Here is a 9890-nt window from a genome sequence, read left to right as displayed (position 1 = left end):
TGGTCAGGGACTCAAGAGAACAGACATGACCTAGCTTGGGGCGTTGGAGATGCGGTCTCCAGGTGAAAGCAGCATACTTCAATGTCAGCTGTTTTACATAAATGACTTGTATACTCAGAACCTGAGGGAGGAGTGAGTGGACATCTCTTCAAATCGTTGAGGTGAATGCTCAGTCGGAAATCATGGCTGGAACACAACTGCTTTCGCAAAATAAATATATTAGTATATGATGCTGCTCAGGATGTCAAGTTTTCAGCTTGCTACCAAATCTTATCTATGTCTACGGTAGCGGGCTCTGCCGCTCGCACGGCCCTACCGCCTTATTCCCGCTACCGTAGGTAGTGGGTCTTGGACCCCCCGGCCGTTCGCAGGTTTCCTGCGATCGTTTCAAGATCTACGCGATCTATTTGACACTATTTGGCTCTTAACCGTATATGGCGGACGGCAGGGCCGGCACACGGCTTTGGACCAATCAAAGATGGGGTCCTCAAAGGACCCCGATAGTAGGGCCACGTGGCATCTCTCTTTCCATTTTTAGCCGAGGTGGCGGATAGCTGGTCAAGGGACTGAAGAGAACAGGCATGACCTAGCTTGGGGCATTGGAGATGCGGTCTCCAGGTGAAAGCAGCATACTTCAATGTCAGCTGTTTCACCTAAATGACTTGTATACTCAGAACCTGAGGGAGGAGTGAGTGGACATCTCTTCAAATCGTTGAGGTGAATGCTCAGTCGGAAATAATGGCTGGAACACAACTGCTTTCGCAAAATAAATCTATCAGTATATGATGCTGCTCAAGTTCTCAGCTTGCTACCAAATCTTATCTATGTCTACGGTAGCGGGCTCTGCCGCTCGCACGGCCCTACCGCCTTATTGTGTGTCCAAAGGAGGCTACATCTGTCCATAGTCAAGTTGACGCGAATTAATCACGTGTCTACGAAGCGTCCTACGTCCAGGCAAGAACCCACCCCGAACTTCAGCCACACGCACGCTCTCTCTACACGTCCATGTTCCCATCGCTGCCCAGCTCCGCTGTTCGAATCACTTTTGATGACGATGCATACTGGAGGCCAAAGGAGCTTCGGATGACGAGTCCAAACTCAGGATATAGCCCGACCGCTATGGCGATAGACACCTCGGGCGAAATTCATCGTAACTCTCGTTCGGTTGTGTATCGCGGGCGAACACGAGAGACGAGTATGCCGGTCGTTCTCAAGTTCGCTCTCACAGCTAAGGCTCTGGAGGGTCTGCAAAAGGAGGCAGACCTGTATCAGAACCAACTTTCTCGCCTTCAGGGAACCGTAATCCCAACGTTCTATGGATTCTTCGAGGCGGTGCACGACGGATACCCTTTAGGCTGCCTGATTATGGAGGATTGCGGTGATCCCCCGGAAATCATATTCCCGTATTTACCTATGATCACGAGGTTTGTCTGCTGGTCTAGTGTTTGACAGTAACGATAGCTCATAAGTAGAGAGTCAGGATAACTATCCTACAACATCTGCAGGAAATTCACCGATGCGGTATAATACATGAAGATTTTCAAGAGCGCAATGTTGTACTCCGCGAAGGCAACCCTCGCATCATCGACTTTGACAGGGTGTCCCCACACAAAGGCGGGTGCACGATGAAGATACGTAAGCTTCCGTCGGTCCCTCACAACAGCGAGGTGGACTGCAATGATATCTTTTGCTACTGCCATGACTTTTTTATATGGGGCAGTACGTCTTTTAATGGATTGATGTCGGTAATTGCGCTCATCAGCTCTGCAGACTTTGTGGTCATTGGTAGGGTACCTTATCCCCCGGACGAATTCCCTCCGCAAGAAGCGATCGACATACTCGTTCCCCAAAAGACTATCTATTTTGACAACCAGGCGCAAGAGCGTCTTCTGTTTGATCGCCTCCGCCAGATCAAGGTGGAACTCGACAAGGACGTCCCATTGAAAGCCCTTGAACTTGACATCGTTTTCATCGCTTCGCGCCCTTTCCAGTCAGCCCTGCAATACCCACCTCAGGACGTCATCGATGTTCTGCTTCGCGGATTCCAGACATCTAACTCCACGCCTGAGCAAGTGGAGAGTGTCGCCAATGTTCTACGGGATGCGAAGCTTCCCCTGTCTAATGGCTCGGTATCGGTTGAGACGGTCAGGGAGAAAATCCGCGAGTGCCTTCACTATCTGAACCGCCACCGGGTTCTACGTGATGGATTGATTTTCTCAAGTTCACATTGATACTTCCTGTAGCCTGGTCTGACAACTTTCTGGGTTTTGCTTCGGAACTATTCTTCGAGCTTATGTATGTGTACGCTGTGTAATGTCTCTTTCCAAATGCATGCTTCATGTTGAGTCCACCCCGACTCCATCCCCGCACTCATTCGAATCCGGCCGTCTGATTCTGAGTCTGAGGCTCACCCCCGAGTCAGTGGACCAGCGGCTCGAACAGAGTGGCACGGTGCACGTGACATAGACGCGTGAAGTTCCGATTCGTCGCGTAACTCAGACTGCATGTCCACATGTCATTGACTTCCACGGTCCACATTTCCTTCAGTGACGATGCTCCCTGGAGGCCGAGAGAACTGAAGTTGACCGCTCTTCATAGGGGATCTACCATCGTCACCTTGACGGCGATAGACATCGACAATGAGATCCGGCGTAATTCTCGTTCAGTTGTCTACCGTGCACAGACATCAGATACGAACGAAAAGGTCGTCCTGAAGTTTGCTCGCACGAAGGAGGCTCTCGAGGAACTCCGCTCGGAGGTCGACGTGTACGAGAACCAACTGTCTAGCCTTCAGGGGACCATCATCCCAATCTTTCATGGGTTCTACGAGATGTTGTACAAAGATAACACGCTAGGTTGCCTGATTCTGGAAGACTGCGGGGAACCTCCAAGCGTCGTTTTCCCGTACCTGCCTATGATTACCAGGTTAGGCCGTCGAACAGTGTTGTACTACAGCAATATGTAATGATGAACATGGCAGGTTGACGATCCTACGGAAACTGCAGGAAATACACCGCTGCGGCATTATACACGAAGACTTTCGGGAACGCAATGTACTTCTTCGCGGTCGGGATGTTCGTATCATCGACTTCGGCCGAGTTTCCCCACACATGGGAGGTTGCACGATGGAGATACAAAGGCATACCCCACCCTGGGTGTCTCACATTGACATAGACTGTGATGACCTCTACATCTATTGCCAGGACTTCCACATCTGGAGTAGTAAGCACCTCCTGTTGCGCGGCGGTTTCGCCACTCATTGACTAGTCCTATAGAACAAGTGATTGTCGGGGAACTCCCCTGTTTGCCGGACGGCTTGCCACAACAAGAAGACATGGATGAGCTCATCCCCAGACGGTACATCTGCTTCGACAATCAGGACCAAAAACGGATGCTATTCGATCGCCTCTGCGAGATCAATACCGAGCTGGAACAGGGTGTTCCTATGCAAGACATTGAATTGGACATCGTGTTCATAGCGGAGCGACCCTTTCGACCGGCGTAAGACTACCCTTCTCAGGAATTCATCGATTCTTTGGAGCGTGATCTCTCCAGGCCCGCATGTCGGGGCACCGCGCAGCAGGTGGAGAGTATTGCGCACATTCTTCGGGAAGCAAAGCTGCCGCTATCTACTGGTTCCGTGACGAGAGAGGAGGTAGAGGCGAAGATTGGTGAGGCTCTGGATTACGGTAATAGCTACCGGGTACTGCGTGATACGTCAATGTTTTCTCACTAGTACTTGGGACCACTGAGGTAATGATTGAACCGTCTCGTAGTCTTTGGATATGAAGTACCTCATTGGCATGTATGGGTCCCGAACGAAGGGCTTCATATACCGACTTGCATAGCACGTTTGAAATTGATATCCCCCAGGTGTCGATGCTTTACGTGAAGAAGTCGAAGACCTTTTGATGCCAACGTTGACTAGGTTCGAATCCCTAAGGTATCCGGATCCGAGGTTCATGGTACGAGGGCGCATGGAGGACAACTCAGCGACTGAAATGGTCAGTTACCGCAGATAGGCAGTGAAGGCAGCAGTAGTCTTGTCGTCCTTCGCCAAAATACGATCAAATTGGTCATATACTGATACTTTTGCGGAAAGACAACTGTGAGTACACAGAGAGCAACGTCAGGATTAGGGCTCACTATCCCGACCTATAGAGAGAAACGAGAGGTACGTGGACCATCGAATCAGATGCATCCAGGGAGGCGAGACTTCACTCTCGACCTAATAGACGGATGATTATCAGAGATTGCGAGATCAAAATTGACCGATAAACGGACGATGCAACGGATCCAGTTGCGTAGTCGAGTCCATCACTCGGTCTTGGATAATGGAACGCTCCACGGGAGGGATGGTATCGGTCGATGTTGCAGTTCGCATCACCCGTGTGTCGACTGGGATCAGTTGATATTAGACATAGTTATTGCTGTCTCGCTCCTACCTGCTGGACCATAGTGTCAGCGCCCTACATGCCAGTTTAAGGATGCTCTCGTCCACCAATACTGCGTTGCGAGCCCCCGGTGAAGGACAGAACAGAGCGTCTCTGCAACATCTGTGAAGAAAGATTACCGGTTCCAGCCGTTCCAGGCAAAGATGGAGGAGTGGATATTATTGCCCAGCCGGAGAATGGCAGCGGCGCACGGAAGAGAGAGAGAGCAGTACTCCCGCTCTGCTGAGAGAAGAGCACATCGAGCACGGGCAGTGTGTTCCAAACCACCCGGGCTGGATGTGCACTTCTCTCGGCCCGCGGATGCCTTGGCTGCGAGCGGCAGGGGTCATATATGCGCACGGTGTCGTCTCCTTCTTACCTCCCAGGTAGCACCAAAGACAGAAGCCGTGACATCTAGGCGCATCATGCCGAGCGAGCGTTGTAGTGTTTACCAACTTACTGAAAGACGCCCAGATATGCAGGGTGGACTTGAAGCTTGGAGCTTGAAGTCTCGCTATATTAATTCATTCCTGAGTAACTCTGACACCCCCGCTGATTCGTGGAGAGCAGAGAGAGAGGTGTGCTTAATCCGGTAAAGCACAGGGTAAACCGGGAAATGAAAGTGATGTATTGACGAGTGTTCTATTTCTGAGCCAGTGCCAAACGTGGTATCCGATATTCATGGAAGGTTCAGCTTCAGGCGTTGACGCAAGAAGACTCTGAACTTACCATAGAAAGCGCTACGTCAATATACGGAATGTGTCTGACGTTCGGAGTACATCTGTGGTTCGGAGTAGCAGCTGCCAGAAACAGCAGGAGGATTGCTGCGACTTGCGCATCAGCATGATGCCATCCAGAGGGCTTGTCACCGGAGACAGCGGAGAAACCGTAAGTCATCTGGTCTGACGAAGCGCTGCGAACACGCACCTGCCATTCTTTCATTCCCAGCACCATTTGGACGGTAAGCTTCAGTTTGAGTTGACGGAATCGGGAATCCGAGAGGAGATCCGAAGAGAAGGGATTCTAATGCGGTGCGGGTAGCAGTGGCCTGAGTCGGATCGACATCATGGCTTGTCTTCCCAATCCCATGACTGTCGGAATCACAACACACTATATCAAACTACGAGTCTAGGCTCTACGCAGCATATGTCCTATGCTTCACGTTGGCTGTCTATACGCCTACCATTAGATCGTACTTGTCGTTCCGGACCCTTCGATTGCACTTGGAAGCTGCACGCCTGCTGGATTACTACGTATACATTATAAACGCTGAGGAAGGACGCACTTGCACCACAGGGTCCTGTCACTTTGTAGCATCACTGAGCGGTCTACATCCTACTTCACGTTTCTCCAGTCCAGACCGCGTCCAAAGTGGAGCCACGGAAAGCTTCCGTCGAGCTCGCAGTAGAGCGTACAGACTCATCCCAGACTCCCTCCGACGATCCTCGAAGCGGAGCTTGAATACCTTGCATAGCGCACCCTCTGTGGATCGGATGGATAGCTGAAATCCCCCAACCATAACACTGCTGTAAGTGAGTGCGTGTATACTTTGAAGTTGGAAAATTTGTACTTGGCCCTGCCCGAAACTCGCTCGCCACGATGCCATATTAGAGTGCTTCAATCTCCGCCGGGCAGCAAGATCTTATTGGGCGTCTGGGTACGAGATGAATGACGTTGCTGATCGTAACCCCGATCCATGCCCGATTAGACGATAAATCGTCAACGATTATAATCCATCCACGTGGGGCAATCACTTGTAAGAACGCAACGCGTCTTCATCCTACTTTCTACGTTTCTACATTTCGCACCTCCCCCGCACTTGCGCACGACCCGGTTCATCTCTGCTCGCACCGACCGGGATTTCTGCGTTTTATAATCGCCGACGGACCACCGCGAACCCGCCACAGTCCACCAAGCCACCGTGAACCGATTATAACCCTCAAAAACCACGATGTCGGTTTCCCCGTCTTCAACACCTTCGCCGCTCTGTTCGCCCTCCGAACCACTCCGTCCAACCCGAGTTCTGCTTTTACTCTCAACCCAAAACGCACCGCTCTCCGAACCGCCGGTCGGCGTGCCCGCCGCTGCCACAATTCGCGCAAATATCGGGCACGTCCTCGCCAAAGCGCGCTCGGTGCCCCCCGCCCAGCGCCCGCGCATCATCCACGTCCGCAACAACGGCGACGCGGGCGATCCCGACGAGCCGCACACGCGCGGGTGGCAGCTGCACTTCCCGCCCGCCGAGGACGAGTTCGTCGTCGACAAGAGCAAGAACAACGCCTTTGCCGGCACGCGCCTCGCGCAGCTCGTGCCCAAGGACGCCGAGATCGTCGTCGTCGGGATGCAGTCGGATTTCTGCGTGCGCGCGACGTGCTCGGCCGCGCTCGGGAGGGGGAACGAGGTGCTGCTCATCCGCGGCGCGCACGGGACGTATGACCGCTTGGAGGTGTTTGCGGGGGGAGGCATCACGCCCGCGAGCAAGATTGAGGCGGAGATCGAGGCAGAGCTCGAGGAGGCCGGCGTCGTTGTCCTGCAAATGGAGGATGTGCCGGGAATTTTTACCGATCGGTAGGGGGGCGTGGATAGTCCTGCCTTGGTTGGTTTAGGTAATATATTTTGGGGGTTTCCTTCCGTCTGCCGTTATTCATTTGGACGTTCATCATACGTTTACGCACCATTGTTTTGCATCAATATACAATGTAGAGTTGTATCGATAGGGTTGGTTTTGGGTTCGATTTTTATGTGGGTACGTGGTGCTACTCTGTCTGGTTCCGCGTTCCCTTTCTGAAGATGTTGCCATAACTCGCTCACAGGGCCGCATAGGCATTACTGTTACTTTGCCTGCATACACGACTTATTCTCATTATTGACTCGTGCTGAGTGTCGTTGATGGTCTCATTGTTGGATTTCAGACTTGCATGTAAGATCTTCCCTGCCGGCGGAACTGAACCGCAGCCGAGGCGGCTGTCGTTGAGGGTGATCATTTGTGAGTCTTTATTTCACCTAAGATGAGTACATAAGCTCGTGTGGTTCATCGCGAGCAGGAGTGCTGACTACAGTATCGCCGTGCGGAGTACCACAGAGCCAAGGGCGAGTCCAACTTGTTCGGAGGGGAAATGCCGCACCAAGAGTGCAGCTAGCCATCCCGACAAGCTATTTCCTGGCGAAGGACTACGAGATCCCTGCTGCATGTGGCAGCTTGTCATATTCAGCTGCTTCCGGCTCCACCGGGTGCCCTCGCAGGACGAAGCGCAGATAGCGTCAGATGCGCAGGGCATTTGAAGCTCGCGCGAAGACCGGAGTTCGCGTTGCCGTGAAAATCGATCGACGCTTCTTCGTCACCTGCGCGGTCAACGCTGGGGGACAAATGTACTTTCTTACATGTTCATCGTATGAAGGTCTACTTTCGGATGGTATACATACATGCAAGGACTGCAAGACAACTCAATCGCCATCTGGAGTGGGCTAAAGAACCAGGTGTACTAGTGAGAAAACATTGACGTATCACGCAGTACCCGGTAGCTGTTACTGTACTCCAGAGCCTCCCCAATCTTCGCGTCCACCTCCTCCCTCGTCACGGAACCGTTAGATAGCGGCAGCTTTGCTTCCCGGAAAATGTGTGCAATGCTCTCCACCTGCTGAGGGGTACCCCGATGTGCAGAGAGATCGCGCAGAAAAGAATCGATGACGTCTTGAGAAGGGTAATCCGACGCCGGTCGAAAGGGTCGCGCCGCTATGAACACAATGTCCAATACGATGTCTTGCACAGGAACACCCTGTTCCAGCTCGGTATTGATCTCTCGAAGGCGATCGTACAGCATCTGTTCTTGGTCCTGAGTGTCGAAACGGATATATCGTCTGGGGATGAGCTCATCCATGGCTTCTTGTTGTGGCAAGCCGTCCGGCAAACAGGGGAGTTCCCCGACAATCACTTGTTCTATAGGACTAGTCAATAAGCGGCGAAACCGCTGCGCAACAGGAGGTGCTTACTACTCCAGATGTGGAAGTCCTAGCAATAGATGTAGAGGTCATCACAGTCTATGGCAATGTGAGACACCCAGGGTGGGGTATGCCTTTGTATCTACATCGTGCAACCTCCCTTGTGTGGGGAAACTCGGCCGAAGTCGATGATACGAACATCCCGTCCGCGAAGAAGTACAGTGCGTTCCCGAAAGTCTTCGTGTATAATGCCGCAGCGGTGTATTTCCTGCAGTTTCCGTAGGATCGTCAACCTGCCATGTTCATCATTACATATTGCTGTAGTACAACACTGTTCGACGGCCTAACCTGGTAATCATAGGCAGGTACGGGAAAACGACGCTTGGAGGTTCCCCGCAGTCTTCCAAAATCAGGCAGCCTAGCGTGTTATCTTTGTACAACATCTCGTAGAACCCATGAAAGATTGGGATGGTGGTCCCCTGAAGGCTAGACAGTTGGTTCTCGTACACGTCAACCTCCGAGCGGAGTTCCTCGAGGGCCTCCTTCGTGCGAGCAAACTTCAGGACGACCTTTTCATTCGCATCTGATGTCTGTGCACGGTAGACAACTGAACGAGAATTACGCCGGATCTCATTGTCGATGTCTATCGCCGTCAAGGTGACGATGGTAGATCCCCTATGAAGAGCGGTCAACTTCAGTTCTTTCGGCCTCCAGGGAGCATCGTCACTGAAGGAAATGTGGACCGTGGAAGTCAATGACATGTGGACATGCAATTACGCGACGAATCGGAACTTCACGCGTCTATGTCACGTGCACCGTGACCACTGGGTTCAAGCCCCACTGACTCGGGGGTGAGCCTCAGACTCAGAATCAGACGGCCGGATTCGAATGACTGCGGGGATGGAGTCGGGGTGGACTCAACATGGAGCATGCATTTGGAAAGAGACATTACGCAGCGTACACATACATAAGCTCGAAGAATAATTCCGAAGCAAAACCCAGAAAGTTGTCAGACCAGGCTACAGGAAGTATCAATGTGAACTTGAGAAAATCAATCCATCACGTAGAACCCGGTGGCGGTTCAGATAGTGAAGGCACTCGCGGATTTTCTCCCTGACCGTCTCAACCGATAGTGAACCATTAGACAGGGGAAGCTTCGCATCCCGTAGAACATTGGCGACACTCTCCACTTGCTCAGGCGTGGAGTTAGATGTCTGGAATCCGCGAAGCAGAACATCGATGACGTCCTGAGGTGGGTATTGCAGGGCTGACTGGAAAGGGCGCGAAGCGATGAAAACGATGTCAAGTTCAAGGGCTTTCAATGGGACGTCCTTGTCGAGTTCCACCTTGATCTGGCGGAGGCGATCAAACAGAAGACGCTCTTGCGCCTGGTTGTCAAAATAGATAGTCTTTTGGGGAACGAGTATGTCGATCGCTTCTTGCGGAGGGAATTCGTCCGGGGGATAAGGTACCCTACCAATGACCACAAAGTCTGCAGAGCTGGTGAGCGCAAATACC

At 52.2% G+C, this 9890-nt stretch overlaps 3 protein-coding genes across 3 annotated transcripts; 2 read left to right on the top strand and 1 right to left on the bottom strand.

The window, feature by feature from the left end:
• Positions 1-2045: 2045 nt before the first annotated feature.
• GLOTRDRAFT_111478 (uncharacterized protein) lies at positions 2046-2368 on the bottom strand. The gene has a single exon (XM_007869091.1). The coding sequence runs from the start codon at positions 2338-2340 to the stop codon at positions 2146-2148; it is 195 nt and encodes a 64-aa protein (XP_007867282.1). The 5' UTR covers positions 2341-2368; the 3' UTR covers positions 2046-2145.
• A 3791-nt stretch (positions 2369-6159) lies between these two features.
• Positions 6160-7368, top strand: GLOTRDRAFT_100400 (Isochorismatase hydrolase). The gene is made up of 2 exons (XM_007869090.1): positions 6160-7179; positions 7247-7368. The coding sequence occupies exon 1, from the start codon at positions 6385-6387 to the stop codon at positions 7003-7005; it is 621 nt and encodes a 206-aa protein (XP_007867281.1). The 5' UTR covers positions 6160-6384; the 3' UTR covers positions 7006-7179; positions 7247-7368.
• A 1898-nt stretch (positions 7369-9266) lies between these two features.
• On the top strand, positions 9267-9589 carry GLOTRDRAFT_111476 (uncharacterized protein). Its single transcript, XM_007869089.1, has one exon. The coding sequence runs from the start codon at positions 9295-9297 to the stop codon at positions 9487-9489; it is 195 nt and encodes a 64-aa protein (XP_007867280.1). The 5' UTR covers positions 9267-9294; the 3' UTR covers positions 9490-9589.
• Positions 9590-9890: the final 301 nt, after the last annotated feature.

Source organism: Gloeophyllum trabeum (genome assembly GCF_000344685.1).
Source record: "Gloeophyllum trabeum ATCC 11539 unplaced genomic scaffold GLOTRscaffold_00009, whole genome shotgun sequence".
Lineage (NCBI taxonomy): Eukaryota > Fungi > Basidiomycota > Agaricomycetes > Gloeophyllales > Gloeophyllaceae > Gloeophyllum > Gloeophyllum trabeum.
Note: the sequence above shows the minus strand (reverse complement) of the source record. Positions and strands in the feature narration are given on the sequence as shown.

Bases quoted from the DNA above. Each gene is read 5' to 3' on its own strand.
- GLOTRDRAFT_111478 (XM_007869091.1), bottom strand. From the start codon at position 2,340: ATGAAGCATGCATTTGGAAAGAGACATTACACAGCGTACACATACATA.
- GLOTRDRAFT_100400 (XM_007869090.1), top strand. From the start codon at position 6,385: ATGTCGGTTTCCCCGTCTTCAACACCTTCGCCGCTCTGTTCGCCCTCC.
- GLOTRDRAFT_111476 (XM_007869089.1), top strand. From the start codon at position 9,295: ATGGAGCATGCATTTGGAAAGAGACATTACGCAGCGTACACATACATA.